The sequence below is a fragment of the Myotis daubentonii genome, chromosome 1 (genome assembly GCF_963259705.1).
Source record: "Myotis daubentonii chromosome 1, mMyoDau2.1, whole genome shotgun sequence".
NCBI classification, from domain to species: Eukaryota; Metazoa; Chordata; class Mammalia; order Chiroptera; family Vespertilionidae; genus Myotis; species Myotis daubentonii.
The window spans coordinates 211,886,277-211,913,839 of NC_081840.1; the positions used below are offsets into that span (position 1 = coordinate 211,886,277).

The following is a 27,563-nucleotide window of genomic DNA, read 5'->3' on the forward strand; positions in this document are numbered from 1 at the left end:
ATTTCTGGACCTCAGTTTTGTTAAACGTGTATCATCTTTGTTTGTTTATGTATGTTCAATAATTACGTGTTTTGACTATGTAGCACTGGTAGCCTTCCTCTGATCATGGAGCTGATCTGTGATCATAGGCTTTGGTCACATCATAGGCCTTATGCTGTCACAGGTGGTGATAATAGGGAACCGGAGGAACCCATACAGGTTAATCAGCACAATTCCAATGTGAGAGTTGGTATTCATAGCCCAGGACTTAATTCCACCCACACCTGAACTCTTTAGTAAGCTCAGTTTAATCTTATCTTAATAATGAAAGCCATAATAGAAGGTAGTACAACTGAGTACAGTTTTTGTTATTTTAAGTACAGTATTTAGACAAAGGACTGTCCAGTTTCACCTTGCAAATTTTCTTTAAAAACATTGCAAAAAAAAAACTATACAAAAATAAATGTTAACATTTGCTTAATGCTTAAGCCTTTGCCAAAAATCTTTCAAGTGGCATTTATCTCAGCTGATCATTACCTCCACCCAAGCAGGTAATGTCCCAAGTTTATAAGAATAGAAACTGGGAATTAATAAGCATTAAGTCCAGGACACAAACCTGGATCATCATATTCCAAACCTGATGTTCATTCCACTGACTTGGATGTTCTTTAGAAAAACGATTTCCCATGTGTCCCTCCTGGAAATGTAGGTGTTCTGAAGAGGGGCCCTGGGTTTTCCCTGAGACAAAGAATGGAGTTGAGGCACATGTTTTATTGATTATTTTGCAAGTTTGGTTTCTCAGTAATTTATTATTTTAAGAAAAGGCTATACTGAAAGAAAAATTAAAGCTATTCAGATGAACAACATCATTAAAAAAATTAACCTAATGTTTTTACTGCTTGAAGTTCTCTACTTTCCCCAGATACTGTCTTTTGTTCTGTGTTTTTTTTTTATTTGTTTATTTTGCCTTTAAGTTTATACTGTATTGGGCTTTTCTAAGTGGAAAACAGTGGACTTCATGTATAATTAATGTATTCTAAAGAAAGTACTGGATTCCACAAAGCCGAAAAGATAGACCATAGGAGTTGCCTGTAATGAAAAATACGTATATTGTTTATATGTGTGCAATATGCTTATAATCAATAATGACCTGGAGAAATGGGAGTTAGCACATTTCTAAGAAATTTTAAAATACTTAGTTTACTGAAAATGAGCAGTTAGAATATTCTAACGCTTAAAACATCTTTTATTTGTTTAACATTGTAACTAAATTCTCATGGAAGAAAGCCGGCTTGCTTTTGGCCAGTATGAATTTCAGATTAGCATAAACAAAAACGGGAAGAAACAAATCAGAAACCCCCAAAGTTCCTGAAGAAGGCGGTGTGTGTGTGCGGCGGGCTGAGGCTTTGGGTCTTGTAGAGCTGGCCCCAGGCTGCCACTGCAGACCCTGCCCTGTGCCCGGAAATCCTGGCTCCACGCTTTGGTATCTCACCATCTGTCACTTGGCAGGACAGGGCCCACCACAAACCACTACAACCCTGGGGCTCTCTGGCATGGCAGACAGCAGTCAACTGTGTATAATGTAGGCATCAGGCTGAATAATAAACCAAGCCACTGTGAACTCTTGATTATAGAGCTGACGAGTGAAAAGTCTTACTCCTGGGAGGCCATTGGATTTGCTGCCTTGTGACAGTCTTTGCATGTGTGACTAGGTATAGTCTTCCCTCCTGAGTAACCTAACTGCTCACTCAGTGAAAAAAAAAAAATCTTCCTGTCAGAGGGAAGGTAGGGGAGGGTGGGGGTAAGGGGGGGAGATCAACCAAAGGACTTGTATGCATGCATATAAGCCTAACCAATGGACACAGACAACAGGGGGGTGAGTGCATAGGTGGGGGGTTGGGAGGTAATGAGGGGATGAGGACACATAAGTAATAAAATATATATATTAAATAAATAAATAATTCTTCCTGATTATGTCTATGTTGTAATAACTTTTTAAAATTATGTGTTTTCTTTTTATTGATTTTGGAGAGAAGGACAGAGAGAGAGAATCATTGATCAGCCTTCTGCACATCCCCTACTGGGGATCAAGCCTGCAACCCGGGCCTGTGCCCTGACCCAGAATTGATGGGTCGATGCTCATGGTTCATGGGTCGGTGCTCAACCGCTGAGACAAATCAGCTGGGCCAAAGTTGCAATAACTTCTTGCGCTCACATTAGAATGTATTTTATGAGAAGATCTGAATAGGCTATCTTTTCTAGGTGCTTAGAGCAGCTGGTTAAACATGCAAAGAAGAAACTTGGGGTATCATAACATGTGCATGGCGAGTATTATCATCCTAGCATCAGGCTGTGTCTGAGTCTGACATATATTTTAAAAGGGTTTTGCCTCTTTTACAGATATCTCCTGTGATGGAAGCAGAAGAATTAACTAATGATATGTTAGCATTAAAAAATATTATTCCTACCCCAGGTGATCTCTGGGCCACATTTGAAGTCATTGAAAATGAAGAGCTAGGTAAGTGATTTTCATACCAGTTATTCTTAAATTCCTTCACTGTAGAGAAATGCTATTTTTGTGACATCATTGCTAAATTTTATGTTATTCTGATGATTAACATTATGAATCCCCTTATGCGTCAGTGCATGTGCCGATATATATAATTGTCACTTGAGGTTGCCCTCCTATGCTTTTATTCATCAAAATAATTGGATTATTTTATTGACTCTAAAAATATAGTGCAAAGCATTGGGCATCTATGTTGCTGCCTTAGGAAATAAGGCTTTTGTTTATAAGGAAAAGCAATTTCATTTGTAACAATATTCTAAATGTCACCACCACCATCCACATTACTCCTCTACGCTACTAACTGAACAAAAAGAATGTTGATTTAAAAGATTATTTATTATTTTAAAAAATGATTTGCTTTCAGACTATCGGGACCCTATTTTGTCAACATTTTTCTTTTCATACATCTCTTTAATGGAGTGGATAGATGTTTTGTCATCTCTTATCTCAGTTGTGCAAATATAAGGAGAGCTTTTAAAACTCCTCAACTACTTCAGTAGTAAAGTGCTGAATAAGCCTAACATTCTAATGACATAGTTTGGTTTCAAAGACCTCTAGGAAAATAAAAAATAAGATGCAGAATGTCTTTGTGCTTTGACCATCTGTCTAGCTGATACCTACTAAGGTCTTGGGACCCTGTCAAGCATAGCTGTCAAACTGCCAACAGTAAAATGTTGCCACTGCAAGCTCAAGATAAAAATGAAAATTCAACGTTGAAATACCCCATCGGGTATTATGAGGACTGTTGTAATCAAATTAGAACAAAATGGGATTATCACGTAGTTTCTTTCATTACTCCATTCTTGATGTTTTTATGCCGTCATTTTTTTAAATCATGCACAATTCTTTAAGAATCTTATTTGTAGCTCTGGCTGGTGTTTCTCAGTGGTTAGCGTGTCAACCCATGCACCAAAAGATTGAGGGTTCGATTCCTGGTTGAGGACTTGATTCCTGGTTAAGGGCATGTACCTGGGTTGCAGGTTCTCTCCCTGGCCCTGGTTGGAGGAGGCCACAGATCGATGTGTCTGTCTCACATCTGTGTTCCTCTCTCTCATTCTCTCTCTCTCTCTCTCTCTCTCTCTCTCTCTCTCTCTCTCTCCCTCCCTCCCCCTCCCTCCCTCCCTCTCTCCCCCCCCCTCTCCCTCTCTTCCCCCTCCCTTTCTCCCTTCTACTCTCTCCCAAAACAATTGGAAAAAATATCCTAGGATGAGGATTAACAGTAACAAAAACATCTCATTTGTATTAAAATGTTAATTTGCAGTATTCACTGTCAAGAGTCAGTGACTCTGATGCTTTGGTGTTGGTCCACCTGCATCTCCTCCCCAGGCAGGGCCAGCCTTTCCCTCTCACAGACAGTGTTCTGGCAAATGACTCCGGTGACCACCCACCCGCAATGCCAAGTCTGATGGCTTTGCTTCAGGCTTCACAGCACTTTTCCTTTTTGTGGCATTTATTGTTAATGACCATTCCCTTTTTCTGGCCCTCTGATTATTGTCAATTCTTCTTCCTTTGTCTCCTAAATGGTGGGTTTCTGCTGCTCCAATCTCCTTTGCCATCTTTTTTCATTTGACATGTTCTTTATAGATAAGGTTCTTCCATTCTTTGTGTTTGACTAACACGTGTGAGTGGGTGCTCCCTGAATGTTCTTTACTCTTTCTCCACCTGACCTCCTTTAATATGCAGACTAAGGGTTTTAGTGCACTTTGTTCTATCTTTCTTTATAGAGCCCATCACACGGACTCATCTTTTTCAATGGGAGCTCATCAGAAAGAAGGGGGAACTCTCTTTTTCTATCTCTAGGACTGGGTACAGTGCCTAAAACGTAGTTTCCATACAATTAAAATCTCTTGCACAAGCGAAGCACAATTTTGCATCACTATATGGTTTAATGGTGGTAGAGTCTTTGATTTTTGATGTTTAATTTTAAGGTGAGGGGCTAGGTTATCAATTTCACCATATTTGTGAATAAAAGGCAACTGTTGGCATTACTGCCAGAATTACCTTTCTAAATCACAAATAGGATCATATTGCTCCATTGTTTAAAATTGTTCCTCTCATTATTTACTCATTGCCTATCCTTTCTGCAAGATCCAGCTCAAATGCCTGTTCTCCATGATGATACTTGGATAAACATAGTTCTCACTGGTCTTTTTCTGATTATATGCTTGTCCTATATAATAAAAGTCTAATATGCTAAGTGTCCAGTTGGCCATTCAACCAATCAAAGTGTAATATGCTAATTATTTGCTAAGGCTGCTCAACTGCTCACTATGACATGCACTGACCACCAGGGGGCAGACACTCCAACTGGTATGTTAGCTTGCTGCTGTGGTCCAGCTGATTGTGACTGAGCAAGACGGACTGGACACTCCCTGGAGCCCTCCCCAAGTCCCTCCCTGGCTGGCCAAACTCCTGCGTCTCTCCCCGACCCTGATCGTGCACCAGTGGGGTCCCTCAGCCTGGCCTGCACACTCTTGCAATCCGGGACCCCCTCAGGGGATGTCAGAGAGCCAATGTTGGCCCGATCCCGCGAGGGGAGTGCCTCTCAGCCAGAAGCTGGGCTCATGGCTGGCAAGCGCAACAGCGGTGGCAGGAGTCTCTCCCGCCTCTATGGCAGTGCTAAGGATGTCCAACTGACGGCTCAGGCCTGTGGGGAGCAGGCCTAAGCCGTCAGTTGGACATCCCTTGAGGGCTCCCAGATCCTCTAGTAGATCTATAATACTGTGTACTGTCTGATTATTGAATAGTAGTATGTATACATATGGCTCTGCCCTAGACCTCATGTTCTTTAGGACCTTTATATCTCTCCCTGCCTCTAGCATAGTGCATTCATGTGGAACACATCCTGCAAATATCTTGTTAACTGAGGTGGCACCTAAAATAGATGTATTCTGAACCTGAGTGACTTGGATTGTTGCTTCTTGGACAAATGTATCAAAATGCGGCAGGCACGTAAAAAATGATTTCTGCTTGTAGATGAGCAACTCCTAGGATATCTCAGGGCCCTGGTGAGGCCTGAGACAGCAGATTGTCTCCTGCTTGCCTCTGTATCTGTTGTGTTTCTTGGAGATCCACCGCACGATAAGGAATCGCGGATTTGGGGGTAGGCATCGTCTCCCTACCACCCTGTCCTCTCAAGGGTTGAGTCAAAGCATGCCCCTCTGTCACAGCATGGGGGCCCATGTGTCTTTGGGCATCAGTCCTCCCGACTAAGAGGAGCAAGCAGAATGCATGAGGGTAGGAAGGAGATTGTAATAAACTTAGAAATACTGTCTTTAAATTTCATCTTGGAAAATGAAGGGATTGCTTACCCTGAAAATGACTGAGTATTGGCTTGCATGTGACAATGAGTACATCACAGATGGTACAGTTGGGTTGGGATGGGGTTGTTGTTGTTATTTTGTTGCTCTTTTGGCTACTTGTCTAATTAAAAAAAAAAAAGTTATCTTGTTGGAGATATAAAAAGAGTAGGAGTCCTCAAGTTGTTTTGATATGTGCATGTCCAAATATATAATCAAAGGAACACCCCAAATACCTCAAGGAAGAATACATTTGATGGAGTGAAGAATTCAGATTTGGCATGGTTTTAATGTTGGGTCAGCTGTTCAAGTAGAAACGCCAGCCGAGAAAACGAAGATGGTTTTCCCAGCTTTTAGAGGAACAAAGTGAGGATTGCCACAAAGGGGCCTGTGATTATGTTGGCTTCCTGAAGCAGACGGAGCCGTGGCTCCACCTGACCTTCCGAAATGTTAAAAGCTTTATTGCTGGAAACATGCAGGGAGGATAAAGCGAAATATGAAAAGAAGATGAAGGTGAAGGCATTGGCAGTCACAAGATTGCAGCTGATAGGAGGAGTGTCAGCAGGGAATCGGTGCCTTTTCTAATGTAAATATAAATCCTCCAACTACGCAGGTAACTGAAGATACATGAATACACGGATAAATAAGTGAACCAGAAGTACTGGGTTTTACTTTAGGTGTCTGCAAATTTTAAAGCAACAGTCTCTGCCCTGTCATATCCAGTGCCTGCTTTGTATAATAATTATCCTGTAAGATTCCCTTTACTCTCTTGAGATAATCTATTATACTTACTTTTTTTAAATTAAATCTTTATTGTTCAGATTATTACAGTTGTTCCTCTTTTTTCCCCCCATAGCTCCCCTCCACCCGGTTCCCACCCCACCCTCTGCCCTTCCCCCCCCCCCGTCCTTATCCATAGGTGTACGATTTTTGTCCAGTCTCTTCCTGCACCCCCACACCCCTCCCCCCCCGAGAATATAGCACCCTAATTATAATCTAAAATGAGAAAGGAGAATGTGTAATAGAACATATAACTGCTGACACACTTGTGTATGGTCAGAGGTAATGAAAATGGATTCCACACCTGTGTGAACTTCTCAGGGATGTGCCAGCTCCAATGCAGACTGCTGTAAGCATGTCAGTTTGTGGCTCACACATCCCTGGAAGCATTGCTATTGTTGGTGAAGGGGTGTCTTAGTCCACTTGGGCTGTTCTGACAGAATTACACAGCCTGCGTGGCTTACAAACTACAGACAGGTATTCTCACAGCTCTGGGGGCGGAGAGGTCCAAGATCAAGGTGCTGGCGATTTGGTGTCTGGAGAGAGAGATCAGCTTCCCAGCACCCAGAGGGCTGACTCCTCTCTCAGTTCTCACGCGGTGGGAGGAAGCTTTGTGAGTCTCTTTCATAAGGGCACCTGTCCCATTCGTGAGGACTCTGCCTCCCAAAGGTGCTGCCTCCTAATACCATCACACTGGGGATTCGGTGTCAACCTAACAATTTTTTTGGCGGGGGCCGGGGGGCGGGGGGCGGGTGGAGGCAGGGGGGGGGGGGGTCGGGGCGGACAGACATTCAGACGCTCACAAGTGGTGAACAATTCCTAGAGAGTGCTGACAAAGCATGATCGTTTTCTTCCCGTATGGTAGTCAGATTCATGGAAAAAATGCATCAGGTTAAAACCATAGAACATATTTTGAGAATTTATATGCATAAAGCGGAGTTAGAGTCTAGGCTCAGTTAATTTATAAGTAGGTTTTCACTCTAACTGCCTGGTGGGACACTTGAAATTACAACACCATTAATGCCACTGAATTGTGCATGTAAAATGTGTACTTAAAGTGGTACGTGTGAAAAGGGCAAATTTTATGTTCTCTGTGTCTTACGACAGTTAACAAATGGTCGAAAGAACAAAAAAATAATTTTTTAAAGGAACTGTTAAAAAACTTTGTATTGAATAGAGAAAAAGTCTTCCTTCGTCCCATCTTCTGAAAGATGCCAGGCATCCTTGACCCACTGCTGCCAATCCTTAGACAAGCTGAAACCCGCCCTGGGAGAGGTGTTACCTTCATCAAGAGCTTCTCTTCTAAAGGGTGCTTTTATTTTCATGCTTCGCCCTAAAGCTGAGCCTGTCCTCTGCTGGTATAGCCCCATAGTCTCTAGGTCCTTGACTTGCTGAAAAACAGTAACTTACATTGAGAAGGGCCTCATGGAAGTGGGCTTTTTCACCGAGCAGATCAAGCTTGTGAGACACTTTCTGTGCAGCAGTATCACAGTGAAATGTTTTACTAATTCTTCCTCAGAGCTGCTCTGATACAGAAGATCTGTTCATTGTTCATTGAGGTCCCGTCCAGCCCTTCCCTTGATTGACACAACATGCAGTCGCCCTCTAATTATATGGACAGGACAGGGGCAGACTTACACCACTCGAAGTTTGGCACTAAGACTTTAATTATTGGGGAAGTCATAGTTGTCCCGGGAAATCCTGTGTCATTATCACCAGAAATTTAACCACAATACCTATAATTTCAAGTGAAAAATGGATAGTTCTCGTTTTAACAAGGGAGGCCAGGTATTTTTCTGTAAACAAGGTTTGAAACTATTAATAATGTGATTTACCTAGCGAACTTCCTCCATAACCTGTTCTTAAGTAACTACACTGAATATTCAGCAATTTTTATGCTATGGGTATTTCTAATAATAACTTAATGCCAGCTCATTTACACACCATATACTCTATCATGACAGATGATTGTGAATGTAACTATACATAAAATTATCTGTAGGCATTCATTTATTCAAATACTTTTTTGGTAGAGTCTAGGTTTTTCTATATAAAGTTTTATGTCATCTGGCAATAGTGACAGTTTTACTTCTTACTTTCCAATTTGGATACATTTTTATTTATTTTTCTTATCTGATTGCTGTGTCTGTGATTTCAAATTATAATTAGTTTTATTTTTAAATATAGTTCAATTGAATTATAAGCTCTATTAATAGAAGACTACCAATTAATTATAGCTTTGGTAAATTATGGGCAATTATGATCTTAGCCAAACCTATTGCAAAATTATTTGAAGAAAAGCAAGATTGCTATAGCATTAAATATTTTCTTTAGTTTCACAAAGAATTATATTCTGCCCATTGATCCACTTACAGATATTTTTCATTAATTATAGTCCACCATAAAAATTCATAAGGCACTTCATTACTCAAATATTTATTGAACATCTATTATATACATACTCAGCACTCTACTGTGTACAGGGATATATTTGTAAACAAGAGTGAGATAAATCTTCAAGATGTGTGGCCTAGTTGCTCTTTCTTTCCTCCCCCTTTCTTCCTCCCTCCCTCCTCCCCTCCCTCCCTCCCTCCCTCCCTTCCTTCTTTCCTTCCTTCCTTCCTTCCTTCCTTCCTTCCTTCCTTCCTTCCTTCCTTCCTTCCTTCCATCCATCCATCATCCATCCATCATTTCTTTCTTCCTTATTTGAATTGCCATCATCATTCGCTTGCTCCAATAAACACAGAATGCAGAACTGCATTACATTGTACTGAATAGTAAGCAAAAATCTGGTATTTACATTGGAGGCAGAAAATTTGTTTTCAAGTTCTTCTGTGGACCTGAGGTTGTTGATAAGTTCTGGAATGCCTGTGGTCATAGCAGGGCAGACTAGTAACTACACTGAATTTTCAGCAATTTGTATGCTATGGAATATGTTAAGAGGAATATTATCTATTTGGTTGTCATACTTGTGATTCTATCACCAATTAAAATATCATGGTTCATATGTGATTATGATACTATGGACAGATTCTTGTTTGTCATTGCTATTCCTACTTTAACCAAAATGAAATCTCAGATGCTGTGTGCTTTACCGTTAGAAGGGTGTGAAAGAGCTGAATTGACTTACGTTTGGTGATTTTACTGGGGAAGCTACATCAGCATCTTCCTGTTAGAGCTTATGTTCTTGCTGTTTCAATTATACTATTTTTAGTGTACTGTGAAAGGATTGAATTTTCCCCCCAATATATGCTTTTGTTGTAACTTTTTATTAAATGATTGGCATATTTTGATCAGCAAAAAACTTTTCTATGAGGCTTTCCTTATAATTGTAAAATCTATATTTTTAACTCAGTGCTAAGAACTTCTCATGCATTAAAAAATATGATTGCCTAAAACAAAATATATATGGATGAGTATTTATCAAGGAGAAATCTTTAAGAGGTCATTAACTGCTGGTTTTTGGTTCTTTATATCAACAGTTAATGTATAATATTGTCACATAATGTTTCTGATTGATGTTTCCACCAATAGTTAAACATAGATTAACTATTAGAATATTGATTGTTTTCATATGATCTCTGTTGAAGTTACATTTTATGATTTTATATTAATTGACTATATGAATATCAGCTATAAGTTGTTCACTATTGATCAGAAATTATAATATGCTCATCTTTAGGATTAATTTATATTATCACTTGCTACTGGACAAGAGTAATTTTGCTAGTCCTTTCACAGTTATTTAATTGCATGTGAAAAATAGACAGATTTCCATAAGCAAACCAGAATGTTGCTTTAAATTCAAAAGAAGGTGCTGTAAGCCTGGCCAGTGTTGCTCGGTGGTTGAGCATCAACCTATGAACCAGGAGGTCATGGTTTGATTCCCGGTCAGGGCACATGCCTGGGTTGCAGGCTTGATCCCCAAAGGGGTGCATGTAGGAGGCAGCTGATCAATGATTCCCTCTCGTCATTGATGTTCCTATTTCTCTCTTCCTCTCCCTTCCTCTCTGAAATCAATAAACATATATTTAAAAAGATAAAAAAAGAAGATAGTGTAAGATACTGATTTGTTATGTATAAGGTTAGCATTATTTCTGAAATTTTATCTAAAGGATAGCATCTGTGATTTTTTAAAAAATCATTGTGCAAACCACAAATGTTCCTGCATAGATTCATTTATACAGTAAATTTTATTATATACTTACTGGTGTTCTAGGTGTTAACAGTCTCTTTTATGTAGTCAGTGCTATATTTATGTAACAAGATATGAGTATGCTTATTGTTGAATACAGATTTTTAAAGGACTTAAAGAATGTGTAATTATAAAAAATGATATTTTAACTTCCTTTGGTTTTACTTTGCAGAGCGCCCTCTTCACTACACAGAAAATGTGTTGGAGCAGGTGCTTCGGTGGAGCTCATTAGCTGAGCCCGGCTCTGCTTATCTCGTGGTGAAGAGGTTCTTAACCACCGACACCATCAGACACTATAACGGTAGGTGCTGCTGTTATCTCACATTGCAACTCCGACGGAAAGTTCAAGTGGTTGAAGGATAGTGACTACGGCACAAGTGGCATTTGCAAATGTCAAAAGTAAAAATGAGTAGCTAACTGCAGATCCCGCTGACATAGTATCGTCCAAGAGGAGGAAGAGCAGGTATGTGCACAGGAGTGCCATGTGCCAGAGTCAGGTTTCCTGGAGCCTAGCACTATGGTAATAGTTGGCTCATCTGATGGTACCAAGTTAACGTTTTTGGAAGGAACGGTTTATGTTGGAAGGGCTTCTTGCCATACTTCACTGTTTTTCTGATGTTCAGATAGCTGGTAAACCTTCTTCCTGAATTATGAAAGTTCTCTGGGTATTCAGTGGCTCTCAGGGGTAGGGCAGTGTTGTCTCCCAGGGGACATTTGGCAATGTTTGGAGACATTTCTGACTGTCACAGTGGGTGGGGTGGTGCTTCAGGTCTTTAGTGGGAGACAAAAGGTATGCCACTAAGCATCCTACAATCCACAGCACAGCTCTTCACAACTAAGGATTATCTGCCCCAAATGTCAATGGTGCCCATGCTGAGAATTTCTGATTTAGATAATCTGTGAAATCTGTTCTAGTTCTTAAATTCTGTATTTTTCATTGTAACACTGCGATAAAGAAAAATTATGGAGCTTAGGAACCAAGTCCTGTCAACATTATGAAACATATGTAGTAAGTTCTTGTGGTTTCTTTTCTTTTAGAAAATAAGCCAACTTGTCAGGTAAATGTATAGTGTTTTCCGGTGAGAATTTTCTAGTATTCCTCTAAATGTCTAATTCTTCCATGCTGCGAAATACTTGAAACCCACACTTAGACATAATACACTTAGACATAATACCTCAGCTCTTGTTTGAATGTTAATGGGCTGGCTATGTGAATACAAATAGACAAAAATAGGATCTTAAAAGGCTGTGGTGTAAAGTGAGGTTTTGTGCAGGTGGAGTGAAAAATAATCCAAATAAGGACACCATTACGTTCTGTTGGTCTTGGGGTGGGGGCGAGGAGATAGAGCAGGTTGAGAGCAATGACATTTGAATTAAACTCTTTATGCTGATTAAAGACAAGAAGAATGGCAGTGTGACTGAACATGGGCTCTGCCCACAAGCTGGGCAGGAAGATGGGGCAGTATAATGATGCCTCCCATACTCCTGTGCCTTCCTGGGGTTGTGAGTGTGTCCTTCTGTTGTGAAAGCATCACGCCTCTGTAAGGTCTAGACCGGCACCTTGCGTAAGAGCTGGAGAACCCCAGAGTGGAAGCAGGCTTACTGGTAAGTGACAGTTTTAGGATTTGGATGAAACATTCTCTGGAGTAACTTTGGTGTTACTCTCGTGTCTCATTCCTTCCTCGAACAGGGTGGAGCAGAAGCACATCCCTGTCCTTGCACTATTCCTACCTCAGTCTGCCAAACCAACATGCAGCTTGTTATCATATCTGTAGTTCTTCCTACCAGGAAACGGTCTCATTGCATGAACAACATCAGGTTTTAGTGTAACACTGTCAGCAAATACATTAAGTGGACCATTTCACATTAGTAGTTATTGTATTTTGGGTCAAATAGAGGAGTACCTATGAAGTACATTTTTAAAATACTCTTTATAGTTTTCTAGCCAACAAATTATGTATAAATGTTGTTCATTAAAGCTTGATTTATATTTAGATTGCCAAAGCAAAACAATCGCTTTCACTGTGGTGGTTCTGCATCTGTGTGGATTTAGGATGACCCTTTTAAATCGGCTCTGGCCTGTGGTTTGTGTGTGTGCGTGTGTTTTTAAATCAGTTTCTTAAATAATGATTTTTGTCCCCTATACTTGTGTATTACAGCAGCCTGGCATTTAGAAGCATGTTTTATGGGATATACTTGGTGATAGATTTTCGGGGAGTTAGATGTTCAGTCTGCTTTGTCTCTGTCTTGGCAAATGTCTCCTAAATCAATCACAATGACCACCAACTCCAGAATCGTTGCTGCGTTCCATACAACCACTTCTTAAACTTGGCATCTGAAAGGAAAATAATGAAAGTAAATGGAATGTGATGTCTCTGTCAATTCGTTAGAAATATTGGCGTCATCTCAGAAATACATTGCTCTTCACAGTAAGATGGAATAAGGTTAAATATTTCTCTCACTGAAGATTTTCTTTTTCTAAGCTGGGGCCCAAGTAGAAATCAGCTAAGTTTGAAACTAGGGTGGTTGGCTACAACCACATTCTCTCTCAGTAGAACAATAGCTAATGCGTTAACATTTTTTGAAGCATTGAGTAGCAATAACCTTTGCACTCTGTCCCCACAAACCTGACACCTAGTTGCCACAAATTTTACTCTCTCCACCTAACATTATTCCAACTATATATTTACACACAAAAATATCTGTGTGACTTGCATTTTATTAATTGCATTGTTACAGGAGAATTAAACTTCCCTGTCGCTCGTAGGAGCGAGGTATAGGTTCTTAGGAAATGGCTGAAAGAATTTTCGGAAGCCCCGACGGGCGGATGGGAGGTGAAAGAAGGCTTTATTTGGTGAAGTTATGTCTCTCAGGCTCCAAAGCCCCCTGCCCCTTAAGCCAGTCCCGGAAAAGGTGCAGCTGAGGCTCCAGCAGAGCCAGAAGCAAGGCCATGTCCAGAGCTTCCCTTCCACGTTGTAGCCGGTGTGGCTCAGCACCCATACTCATTAAAGTCCATTAGTCCCTGTGGGGAGCAGCCCTACACGGCTGTGAACCCCTGCCACAGGAGTCACAGGACCCAGTATGTGAGAGAGAAGAACGAGAACTTGGATTGTTTAAGTGTATTCAGGTTTCATGTGCTTGCAGTGGCCATGCCCATTCTGACCACTAATTTGTTTCGGGGTGTGACGGGCAGATAGGCAGGCACCTTTCCACATCACTCAGACCTTACTGGGCATGGTCCCTCCCCCCATCACTCAGTGGGGAGCAGGCTTGGAGAGTGTCAGATGCAGCTTTTGGGCAAAGCTGTGTAAATGGCAGGCCCGCCTCTAGTCTTCCCTTTCCTCCTTTCCTGTGAAGTGATAACCAGGTTATTACAATGGCATCCATGTGATAGTTATTTTTTAATGTAATAAATTCTGAGCATATCCTTTCGATTGACGTGTTTTCACCACCTTCATGCTAAATGAAGAATTTTTATCAAATAATACGTTTGGAGGTTTAGGGGTATTAGTTTTCTGAGTTTCCTCACTTTTTCTGAACAGTTTAAAATGTAGACATAGCCGTAGGAATAGATTTAGAATCAGCCAACACTTAATTTCTGCTCATTCATTTAAGGTAATGAGGTAACATACCTTGCTTTTATAGAAGTATACTAGAGTAAATGAATTTTCTGTTGCCTCTACTTAAAAATCAATTCTGTGCTTTTCCAAAGCGACATTTGATTTCTTAGAAACAGTTTGCGCCATTGTCATTATTGTAATGAGGAGTTAACTAACTTGAAAAGAAAGATAATAGTCCTCAAATTTCTTTTCTACCCCATGGATTATGACCGCGACATTGAGATAGGGAGTATAAAACTTCATTAAAATGGCTAAATAGACTTTGTCATAGCTAACCTTATTAGACAATCTTTTATCATTAGCTCTCATATTGAGTTGTTTGAACATCTCTATCACAAGTAAGGCATATATTTATAGCTTCTGTAAGGTTCCAGAATAAATAATTTTATGTTGCTGAAGCCTTATTTTAAGTGCTAAAGTTCTTTAAAAATTACCTCCATAGAATGTAATGCACGGGAGTCTAGTTTTAATGATCTCAATGGGGAAGAAATACTTTTAAGATATAAGATGTAACTCAAATACAGATCCCTGTGGGTTTCTAAATTTAGATTGCTGCATAGGACAGATGCTTTGGAATTAAATTTGCATTAGAATCCAATAGTTTAAAATGCATCTGCTTCCGGCAAGTTCAGACCTGGAAAGCTGAGCCATCCACTATCAACTGACTCAAGAAAATAAAAAGAAAATGTCAGCAGAAATAGTATGAGTCTATAAATCATAGTCTAGCTAAAATAATTTACATTCCACTTCCATCAAATCTTTTTAAATCCGAAGGTAAGACTTAGTCCACTTCAAGTGGAAGTATTTTCTTGGGACTTGATGATAGTCTTTGGTTATTCACTGTAGATAGAGTAGGAATGTCCTGACTTTTTCTCATGTTACTATTTGGTACTGAGAAAACCAATTGATAAGTTTCTGTTAGCTCTCTGTTTCATACAGGAATCTGTGGAAAATATAGAGGAAGGAACAGAAAACCTAACTGTATGAAGACTGTTTAAAAATAAATGTAAATACAAACACAAGATGCTATAAGTGACTGCTGTAGGCCAGGATGCGTATGTTTATGCAGAGCTTTCAGGCACAGAGAGGTGATTCAGCTCCAAGGTCATTGACATCCTTCCTAACACTGCATGTCTCTTGGTCAAGGAAATATCTCCTGTGTAATTTTTCTTGTAGGTCTTGATCTTTCATTATAAGACTCTATCTCATTCCTTTGCTCACTAAAAGTACCCGTTGAGTAAACTTTTTAAAAATATAAATGAATAAAACACTTTGTAATTGAGGAAGTTTCGGACAAAATTTCACTGGACTGCTCTCTCACTTTTATCTGGGTAGTAAGGGCATGTTTTCTAAGGGAAATTAGCAGTGTATTTGTTACAGAGACCACAGTGTGTACTTCTCAGTCTCTTGCTTTGGATGCTTCCTGAGCCATTAAGAACGGGAGCCTAGAAGAGGTTACTATTTGGGTTGACACAGGGGTAGGGTCACTGAATTCTGTCTTGGATGTGTTGGGTTTTACTTGTCTGTGAAGTGTGTCCAGGGGTAGATGTCTGGAAGGGACCGAAGGAAGCAATGGAGCTCATTGCATGGGACGTGGTCTTAGCCTTGGGAGAACACCAGATCATGCTGCTTACTTATTACAGAACATTAGAAAGCTGAGTATAGAGTTACCATCATTTGCATGTAAGGGATGGGTGTATCAGGAGAGGCCCATGGTGTATGAAGGAACAAGTAGAAAGCTTTCAAGAAAACAAAGACAGAGCAGTGTCACGGAAATCATCAAAGGAGTAAGTTATAGATAAAGAGTGCAGTGTAAAATGGTACATGAGTTCAGGAAAGGCACCTAGATATTTATTATTCTGGTAATGGTGGTGATCATAATTGTGACGATTACTTAGAAGTGTCTCAGTATAAAAGACAGGATTCTGTGTTAGATATTAAGAGACCTGAACTGTGATTCTAGAACAATTGCTTTCTAAACCTTTGTGAGCCACAGTTTTCTCATTCATAAAATGAGATTGTTTGGCTCAGTGGATAGAGCATCTGCCTGTGGACTGAAGGGTGCCAGGTTCAATTCTGGTCAAGGGTACATGCCCAATTGCTGGTGCGATCCCCATTAGGGAGTGTGTAGGAGGCAGCCGATCAGTGATTCTCATCATTGATGTTTCTATCCCTCTCTCCCTCTCCCTTCCTCTCTGAAATCAATAAAAATATCTATCTATCTATATATATAAGCCTAAGCAACCGTTACAACTGAACAACCAGAACCGGTAGCTATGACGTGCACTGACCACCAGGGGGCAGACGCTCAACACAGGAGCTGCCTCCTGATGCTCAGTGTGCTCCCACAGCCAACCTCCCACGGCCCCTCCCCCTATCCAGCCAGCTGGCCCCCATCGGTCCCTGGTGTTAAACTATTCATAGAGACCTGCTTCTGGGTCGGGGTTTCATACGTAGCAGAGCAGCTCCCTCCCTGCTATCTATTGAAAGTCAGCCCTTGACACAAGGGTCTGCCTCACTCCCATCCTGTCCCTTCCCCGGGTGCTGCCTGCCCACCGCAGTGGTGGCGTGGTGGCGAGGGAAGGCGGGGAACTGCACAGTGGCGAGGCACCAATGGCAGCGTCGGTGTCCAGCATCCATTCCTTCTGCACCCAGCCCAGCAACTGTTGCCTCCTCTCCCGACCCAGCCAGGACGTTTGGGTTTCAGGCTGGGATAGGGAACCAGGGGTGGGTGGCAGCAGACGTGGCCCCTTTCCCAGGGGGGCCAAGGGCCGGTTCCCTCCTTGGGGCTGGCAGCCAACCTCCCGTGGTCCCTCCCCCTCCCCACCCCATGCACAAATTCGTGCACTGGGCCGATGATATTTAAATAAAAATAAGATGAGATGTGTTACGTCTACTCCCTACTTCAGAAAGTTGCATGCAAATCACATGACATAAAATACATGAACATTTGAAAAGTCTAAAATGTATACTAGTTTTATATCATGTTTATTTTTTTCTTGATCTTCCAGTTGTATTAAAACATGTCTTCAAGTCTTTTAACTGGAAACTATGCATGAATATTTTAAAATTGTATAACCTTAACACTAAGAAATTGCTGAAGTTTCAAGTCCTGATATGGTGTCCCACTCTGCATCTTTTGTGGACACCATCTAATACGTGGGCCACAGCAACCTGCAGGACAAGTGTGATTTTTCCTGTTTTATAGGAAAAGCAGGAGTTGACATCATAATGACAGCGTCATGGCTACTTGGCTTCATTGTTCTTTCTGTCCACTGCACTTCAGGTCTCAAGCAGGCAGCTGGTCACTGTCTGGATTTCCAGGAAAAAGTTTTAGATTGGAGATATATTGATACAGTTATACATGATAAATTTATGGAGCTAGAGTGATAAATTTATGCAAATACGAATTTGGTGTTCTTACAAAAAGTGTTTTCTAATAAAATTAGTTGAAAAGACTCCTACGCGTGGGATAATCACAGTATTGCATATGAAATATAGTTGATGTTAAATACGCTACCTTAGCCGTTTTGCCCTGTTACTCTTACCTGTTTCGTGTTGACAGGAATTTCTCGATCAACTTAAAAATTCTTTGATTCCTTTGTCAGAATTCTGGTAGAGGTTGCCCTCTTTACCTGTGTATTTGCATTCTTATATGAGTGCTGTTGAAAAGAAATATGAGGCAAGCTGATGATGTAATTTTAAGTTGCTTTGGATACACATTAATACCTATGTATATAGTGACCTTAATTTTACTAGTATATTTCATTTAAACTCACATATCCAAAATATTATCATTTCAACATGTAATTAATATTGCAAAATTGGGAGATTTTTTTAACTGTTTTGAACTGTCTTCAAAATCTGTAAGTATATCTTATCTCGATTGAGACTCGCCATGTTTTAAGTGCTAATGGGACAGTATAGGCAGGCCTATGTATTACTGATATAAATAGATCCAGTTGTTGGATCTGCAACTTATCCGACACACCCCTGATAATGTGCTATTCCCAGAAATTAACCATCAGCTTCTTAATGATAGGAAATAAGTTATTTATAATATCAAAACTGAAAGTATAGAAAAGTTTTTATTCTGTTCCAAATAAATGAAAATGTATCTCACTTACAAAAACAATGTACTTTACAGAGAGAAATGCCCTGGAAAGTATCAAAGAGGGAGCCCTGAAAATCAAAGAAGAACCATCTAAAATACTGTCTGGAAATAAATTTCAAGATCGGCACTGTGTTTTACGAGATGGATATCTGATCCTTTACAAGGACCTGAAGGTATTTGCATATGTAGTATCTGACTATGTACACGTTTCTGTGTAGGTATTTACATTCTTATCTTATACTTTTCTCAGCCCTCTCTCTTGGAAGTCAAGGCCCGTAGTAAATAAAATAAAATAAAATAAAATAAAATAAAATAAAATAAAATGCAGAGTAGGTTGAGGATTCCTCTCAGCCACTGGACTTGCCATTAATGCACTCAGGAAGGCAGTGAAAACTCCACATGTGGCCTTTATGAGCACCTCACATTTTTTAGGGCAGGGGGATGACTTAAGTCCTAAAGAAAAGTCTTATATGTGTTACTTCAATGAGCATATTAGTCAGCATCTCAGTCAATAAAATCCACCGGGAGAGTGTGTCATGCCCTAAGGCAAAAGTGGCTTGAGTTTAGCTAATGGAAATTAATAAATGCAAATTAAAACTCTGATATACTATTTTACTCTTTAAGTTGACTAAAATGACTAAAATTGTAAGAGTGACAACACCTAATGTGGACAAGGACGTTGGTCAACGAAAACTCTCATAAATTGCTGACGGAGGGGTACGGTCACCATCACTGTAGAAATGTTGGACAGTTGTTAGGTAAGGTTATTAGAGCATCTACCCCTGGACCCAGCAGTTCTGTTCCTGGTTATTATGTCCATAAAAGTGTTCGTTCAGGAATGTTCATAAGCAGCTTTATTCACAAAAGCTGCAACCTGGAAAGATTCCAAGTGACTGTCAATATAAGAATGATAAGGTCATACAATGGGATCCTATTCAGCAGTAAAGTAAGTGAATACTCATGCATGCAGCAACATGGATGCATCTTGAAATCCTTGTGGAGTAGAAGAAGCTTCACACAAAACACTACCATCTGAGTCTGTCTGTAAGAATTCTAAGATCGGGCAAAGCCGTGAATGGTGATAGAAAGTAGAAAGTGTTTGCTGAGGTGACAAGAAAGATTGTAGGTTCGATTCCCGGGAGGGCACATTTCTGGGTTGTGGGCTCCACTCCCAGTAGGGGGAGTGCAGAAGGCAGCTGATCGTTTCACTCTTAATCAATGTCTCCCATTTCTGTCTCTCTCTCTCTCCTTCTCCCTTCCTCTTTCTCTAAATATCAATTAAAAATCTTTTAAAAAAATATTCTCTATCTAGTTTTCAGTGGTGGTCACATGGGTATTATTTGCAGTATCATCTCTAATTCCTTGAGATTCTGGTAATACCCATGCAATTATTTTAAATGCTAAATGACAGCAGGACCTGGAGATACTTTTTTATTTTGAATTATACAATTCACTTGAGGTAAACATTGCTTGCATACTACTGTAAGTGTGTGGCACTTCACTATGTTGTTTTGGTGATGTACAAAGAAAGAACAGGGTAGTAATATCTGTTAATATGTTCTGAAGAGAGGATAGTTAGCCCTATTTTGGGGAAGTATCTGTTGAGCTCTCCACACCTTTAACCCCTTTCTATGTTTCTCCAGAGAAGCCTCCATGTGTGGCCTTAAATAAATCATACATTCCAACTTTGTGTAGACATCTCATACTCACTTTTAAAGACAGTGGATGTCCAGGCATTGGGGCTAGTAGGACAGCACTGAAGTCTGCAGCCCTTATCCCTCCATTCAGAGGTCTGTCTTATCTTCCCTACTTGAACTCCCACTTCGCCATTCCATCTGATAGACCCAGCAGGGAGTCTGTGCAGGTACCAAGATATCGTTTGTTGTTATTCTTCAGATTTTTTTTCTTTTTTTTTCAGTAGAAGAAGGGTGGAGTTTGCAGAAGTAAGCCACATAAGAATTTGGGGTTAGTGAACCGAACACCAGATTTCAAGGTTCATGAACTTAGGTTTATATTCATGAGAGTAAATGTTAAAAACCACAGCTGACTTTTAAGTCTTCTAGGTTGAATTTTATTTGGTTTTCTTCAGGGCCTCACGCACCTTAGTCTTTTTTAGACGGAGTTCCTTCATCCTTGTCCTTCTGTATACTTATGTTAATTAAGAGTCATTTTGTAGTTAGATGGCAAATTAGCGAATTTAAAAATCAACCTGTAGTTTTTAGCCTCAATAAGGAACTGATACTCCATTTCTAGAAATCTAGCCATAAAGGAAAATATATCCAAAATATATATGTTATTAAATTATCTACTATGATTATAAGAGCAAACATTTAATAATAGTGACTAAGAGCAAATCCACCATGTAAATTCCAGGCCTTAGCATCTCTGCCACAGAGGCCATTGGTCACCAACGCATAATTTTTGATCTTCCTGCTTACTTTTTCTGCTATATTCTCCTAACCTGTGTTCTCCGTGGAAACCAAGTTTTTATTTTATAAACATACTAGAGGCCTGGTGCACGAATTCATGCACAGATGGGGTCCGGCCAGCCAGGCAGGCCAGGGGGGCGGGGCCGCCGGAGGTTGGCTGGCCAGCCTCACCCCTGATTAAGGTGGGGGAGCCGATCATAGGTGTGGCTGGCTTCGGGGAGAGGCCTGAAGAAGACCCACTGAGCTTTGGCCAGGCGGACTCAGAGCTGGTATCTCTGTGTGTCCATTAGACACAGCCTGACACTCGCCTTTGTCTGTTGGTCAAATCCATTACATCGAAAAACTTGTTCCCCTTCTTTTCTTTGGGCCCTTACAGCACATACAGGCCAATTGGAAGATGCAGGCCCAGTGGCAGAGCCAGGCCCCACAATCACGCTGAATTTAGGCCTAACACAACTGGGTAGCGATCTCCACGGAACCAGAACACACTGTTTTAGAGTCTTAATTCTCCCCTAAAATGTGCCCAGCTACTCCTCTTTAGCTGGGATAGACTGAACTAAGGAACCAAAGACCGAGTTTCCTTTGAGGTGGGATCCACCAGGAGCCGGCTGGTGGCAAGGCCCCTCACAGGCGGCTGCCTTCCCCCCAAGCTCGGTGAGCTCTGAGCCAGTCCGTTTCTGGCGGTGCCAGGTCCTGGGCTGCTGTCGGGCGGCAGGTCCACAGGGTTTCTCTCCGCCGCCTTCCTGGCCTCCAGAGCAGTACCCTCTGGCCCAGCGCACCAGGCGGCTGTCACTAGAGCCGGGAATTGAAGAGCGAAGGAGCCGGCCTACGCAGAGAGGGACCCACAGGTGGCCAGGCAGCGCCCCCCACCCCGCTTCTCAGTCTCGCTCGCGTGGATCGGGCCAAAGCCTGTTCCCTGAGACTGGCGCCATGTGGGGAAGGTCGCAGCAGGGAGAGGGGTGCTCTGACCTGCCAGCCTGGTGATGACCATCTCGGTGCCCAGCTGATTGAATTCGTCCCACAGAGCTGCACACTCACGCTGGTCACCTTCGCATTCTTCTTCACCAGCACCTTCGCGGCCGCGCAACTGGCCCCGGGGCCCTTGGGCTCCGCAGCGGTGCTGGTGGTGGCCCCTGCGGCCGGTGTGTCATAGCACCCGGTCGTTCTGCCTTAATGGTTGCTGGGCTTTTATTATATAGATTTTCCACCCTTTTCAAAGGTGGCTGCTTTCATAAAGAGCAGATTTCATAGTAAGAGTTTAAGTTTTATAGAACTTGTACTGAGTTGAGCTACATATTTGTCAAGTGGGCTTTTGTGCATTGTCTTAGGATCCTAATAACTTGTTTATATTGCTATTTCAGTGAAGCAGGGTGTTCTAAATTTATAATAATAGCTATAATTCCCTGCGTGCTTTCTACATTCCAGTTACTAGACTAAAACCTTATAGGCATTTTTCTCATTTAATCTGTGTAATAACCCTTCATAGTAACTACTTTCTCATGTAATCATCATAATGACCCTATGAGATAGTCAATATTGTTATTATCCCTGTTTACAAGCAAGAAATAAGGCCCTAGCCAGTTTGGCCCAGTAGATAGAGAGTGTCGGCCCTGAGACTGAGGGTCCTGGGTTAGATTCCAGTTAAGGGCGTGTATCACAGTTGCAGGCTAGATTCCTGGCCGGGTTTGGGGCTCCTGGGGGAGGCAGCCGATCTATGTGTCTGTCTCTCTTTCACATCGATGTGTCTCTCTGTCTCCCCCTCCCCCCTTCCACTCTCTCTAAAAATCAATGGAAAAATATCTTCAGGTGAGGATTATAGGAAAAAGAGCTGAGAGAAGTACATGAGGCTACAAACTAATAAGTAGCAAGACAGATTTGCACCTAGGTCTCTGTGACCCTCACACCCGTGCTCTCAGCTATAAATGCTGTCTGCCTAACAGTTTGAAACGAGATTTCCTGGGGAATACTTAGGATATAGGGACTGCTTGTGTTAATTACTTCCATGGCTATTATCTTTATAAAATCTATTGCAGGGTATTCAAGGATAACTCATAAAATTCATGTGAATTGATATGAAGGTTTTAAATTAAAGTATAAGGATTCAAGTTTTGCTTCTGTCAGGCAACTTTCCTGATGTTCTGTGTTCAAGGATTGACATTTTAAAAATATTAATCACAAATAAATATGCCAGAATGTGTACGGAGAATGTGTAATTGATCTAAAGCAGATGTATATAAATTCTTTTTTATAGTCTATTTTCATGAATTTAATGTTCATTAATATGGATATTTGAGATAGTTCAGTATGTGCCCATATAGCTTCACAGTATGTTTTCTATAATTCTGAAACCCAAAAACCAACACGATTTTGCCTCAGCTCAGGCTGCTGTAAGAAAGTACTGTACATGGACCTGGTGGCTGACAGACAACAGACATTGGTTTCATTTCTCACAGTTCTGGAGGCTGGATGTGAGATCAGGGGGCCAGCCGGGTCAGGTCTGGCGAGGCCCTCGTCCAGGCTGTGGACTGCCAACTTGGATCCCCATTTGGTGGAAGGAGTGCGAGCCAGCTCGCTGGCCTCTTTTCTAAGGGCACTGATGCATTCATGTGGCTCTACCTTCATGACTTAATTACCTCCCAGGGGCCCCCCCTTCAAATACTGTCACACTGGGGATTAGATTTCAACATAGGCAGTTGGGGGTAGAGGGGGATACAAGCATTGTCTATAACAATATTTATAGCCTTTATTTATCGCACACTATATGAAATATCATGCATTTTAATGTGGAAATATGAATGTATTTGAATAAAGGGTGCTGCCCCAAGCAATACTGGTAGTGTGGTGGAGTTATATAACATATTGCATATGCATTGTATTGTATTTTTAAAATATGAAAAAATGAAAAATTATCAATTCTGATATACATCTGGTTCCAGCTGTTTTGAATAAGAGATTATTATGTGTGTGTTTAAATATACATATATAAACAGACATATATATCCAAACTTATCTATTTAAATTTACAACATTATAATCAAAACAATCTTCATTTACTAAGAGCTGGTATTACATTCATAAAGCATTGGAGAAACTAAGCAATTCTAAACCAAATCGCCATTCAAGGCAAATAACAAGGATATTTGTAAAGTCTGTTCAATTACATACTATTTTGTTTTCCTTACAGAGTAGCAAACATGACAAAATGTTTCCTCTCAGTTCAATGAAGTTTTATCTTGGAGTGAGAAAGAGAGTGAAACCTCCAACCAGGTAAAGCTTGAAAGGGAAGGGTGGCTGAAAACATTCTGGGAATGTATGTCTGTTCCAGGAATGAGGGTCGGAGGCATTGGTCTAACTTTATAAACTGCGCTTTAGACAAGTTTCTGAAGATCCAGAGAACGTGTGTGGGTAGCTGAGGCGGGAGGCCCTTCCCCTAAAGGCAGCTCCTGGATGAGCGCATGTCCCCTTCATAGAACAAGAGATCCCAGGAGCCCTGTCTGCTGGGAAACACCTGGGTTTGTCCGCATCCTACCCCTTGCTCAATCGAGGCCGGGGAACCCAAGGAATGTTCCAGGCAAGTCTGCCCACAGGAAAGCAGCTGCCCTCAGCCTGGCTCTCTAATTTGCCCTTTTTGCTTTGCCAAATTTGGTAGTAAATCCACAGCACGTGGATGGACCCCTCCTACACATTCTGTTCCTCTTTAACACTTGAATCAACCCAGCATTCGGTGTACACTGTGCTTACTTTCTTTTAATCCTCACCTGAGGATATGTTCAGTGATTTTAGGAAAGGGGACAGAGAGAAAGGAACATTGATGTGAGAGAGAAACATCAGTCTGTTGCCTCCTGCACATGCCCCTACCCGGGATCGAAACAGCAACCTATGTATGTATGTGACATGATTGGGAATTGTAATGCAGCCTGTTTTGGTGTAAGGGACAACGTTCCAACCAACTGAGCCACCTGGCTGGGGCCATACTGTACTTTCTTATCAGAAATTACTTTGATTTAACTAATTAATGTTTCTACTTATACACCTAATCTCATGAAACTTCATTTTAACGAACTGTCTATGGTTTGTGAGCCTGAAAACATTCTCACTTTTGCCTCCATGCTTAATTTATAAGCCCAATACAATTACCTGTGTTGCAATTGGCATATTTTTCAAATTCTCACACTATCAGCAGGTCAGTATGAATATTATCTTATTTTGGCCATTTTTCTAGACATCCGCTTTTACTCAGCCAAGGCTATCTTCTGAGAGATTTCCCCCACTGCTCCATGACATCAGGAGGCTCCTTCCCTCCGTCTCCCCCCGCATATTTAAATGTGTAGCCAAGCCGAAACCGGTTTGGCTCAGTGGATAGAGCGTCGGCCTGCGGACTGAAAGGTCCCAGGTTCAATTCCGGTCAAGGGCATGTACCTGGGTTGCGGGCATATCCCCAGTAGGATATGTGCAGGAGGCAGCTGATCGATGTTTCTCTCTCATCGATGTTTCTAACTCTCTATCTCTCTCCCTTCCTCTCTGTAAGAAATCAATAAAACATATTAAAAAATAAAATAATAAAATAAAAATAAATAGATGTGTAGCCAAGTCCCTCAACAGTTATCATTTATGTCTAGATAAATCACACCCGTGGCATCTTCACTGTGGGTGCCATTTCCATCATTAAGTGTCACCTCCTTAGCACCCCATCCTGTTTCCTGGTAAAGTTGGTCATTTTGAATATGTTTGTGTTTTTTCCCCATGTGGCGCAGTTGGGGATTGACAGCGTATTCTGAAAAACATCAGTGGTAAGTTCCAGCTGGCAGTTTGGGGATCTGGTGTATCGATAGTAACTTCACTAAACGGATAATGTTGTGACTTGGCAGATAGATCTATAGACAGGAAGTCTTTCACCTAAGCGAAGGTAAAATCTCTACTAAACAGAGTCTAGGAAGAGGAAACTATATTCGCTTTCAGAGTTTAGGTCCATTCCAGTCCCGTGTATCCTAATTGCCAGTGCCTCTTAAGAGCAGCTATATCTGATTTCTTCCTAGTTACTGTTGAGTGTGGGATCCTGGCTCTTATGGGACAAGCAGGCAACATTCAGTTTTAAGTAAGGGATAAGAACTAGCTAAAACTCAGCTAGAAAGGAAAATCTTGGTTTCAAACCTGTTCTGTACATGTATGTACTTGATTCCACTGATGTCAACGGATCAAGCCACTTTCCCAAAAGGTTATACGAGATGTCTCCTTCTCTCTCACCTTCCTGCGTCTGATGAATCCAAGCCATACAAGACTGCTCCTTCACTCTCTCTGGTTCACCACACCCCATATCCTAGGGCCCTGCCTTCATTCACCTGCCAGGATTAGTCCAGGAGTTCAAAGTGCTCTTCCTGCTTCTGACCCTGCCTCTGTCTTCTAGGACGTTCTCCACCCAGCCCAAAAGAGACTTTCTAAAATGTATCACGTTTCTTTCCTGCTTTAAAACTCTCCTGTGAATCCTGTCACCTTACAGGATAAAGCACAGACGGGTTGGCCTGGCATGCAAGGCCCTCAAATATGGGCTCCATCAGCTTCATTGCCCATGACTTCGCCTTTTTGCTTAATGATAAAACAGTTATGTCTTGAATTCACCACCCAGGCCTTGCTGTCTCACATCTCCATGTTTAATAGATGTGGTCCCCTTACTGAGCCTTCATCCGTACGATGTGCTGCCTCTTCCTCATCACTGACCTCTCCCTGCCCACCTGGCACACTCCGCTGTCCTTCATTCAAGCCATAACTCAGATGCCCCAAAGTCCTGTAACTCTCACCTTTAATCTTTATGTCTACTTTGTATCTACAGTATTTTGTACACAGTGGTGTGTAATCAACCTGATCTGTAACTAAAACCTTGAGAAAGGTTCTCTTGGATATGGTAAATGGAAAAGGACAGTGTCTCTATGATAATCTTTCAATGAAGAATATTTCAGAAATGTTAACATTTTTAAAAATTAATTTTATTATACAGGAATATAAAAAAGATGGTGGCATCGAATGCCCATTTTCTCATTTTGCCATCAGTCACAACATTTTCCTCTTATAGGAAACAACCTCCATCTCATCCCCAAGCATGCTGTTTCTATGTTCGTGTTCAACTTTGCGCTTCTCTCACTGTTTTATTTGTTTACATTCCCGGCTCCCCTAGTGGACTGTGTGAATCTTGAGGGCAAGCGCTCTGTATGTACAGGTTTTCAATAAAAGGTGTTATTGGCCGGGCAGTGGTTTTTTCATTTAGCTTCTTTTTCACGAGTCTTGTGGGTATTAATGTTTATAATCATAACGATGGAGACTGTCTAAGCCTTTTTAAAGATCTGCTGTTAAGAAAATAAGCACACATTTTTCTTCTTAAGGTGGGAGTTTCTAGGGGAAAAGGTGTTTTACCAAGTCTTGCACCTGAAAAAGCAAATGAGGTTGACCTTTCCAAAAATATTGCTGATCATTGTTCAGCAATTATCAAAACCTTAGCTATATTTTGTTTAAAATAGCATATGTACACTATTATCCTGACATCGTACACTAAGCAACCTGTACTGAAATACTCCCATTTTGAGTGC

At 41.1% G+C, this 27,563-nt stretch overlaps 1 protein-coding gene across 7 annotated transcripts in view; it reads left to right on the top strand.

Annotated features, from left to right (window-relative positions):
* Window positions 1-27,563, top strand: part of ARAP2 (ArfGAP with RhoGAP domain, ankyrin repeat and PH domain 2) — a 159,617-nt gene that overhangs the window by 120,159 nt on the left and 11,895 nt on the right. For 5 of the 7 annotated variants that reach the window (XM_059673672.1, XM_059673680.1, XM_059673647.1 and 2 more), the window contains 5 exons: window positions 2,380-2,497; window positions 10,995-11,123; window positions 18,590-18,729; window positions 24,170-24,252; window positions 25,740-25,775. In XM_059673672.1, the coding sequence (XP_059529655.1) occupies window positions 2,380-2,497; window positions 10,995-11,123; window positions 18,590-18,729; window positions 24,170-24,252; window positions 25,740-25,775 (506 nt within the window). The remainder of the gene's footprint in view (window positions 1-2,379; window positions 2,498-10,994; window positions 11,124-18,589; window positions 18,730-24,169; window positions 24,253-25,739; window positions 25,776-27,563) is intronic. The other 2 variants (XR_009449802.1, XR_009449801.1) reach the window with 1 other exon arrangement.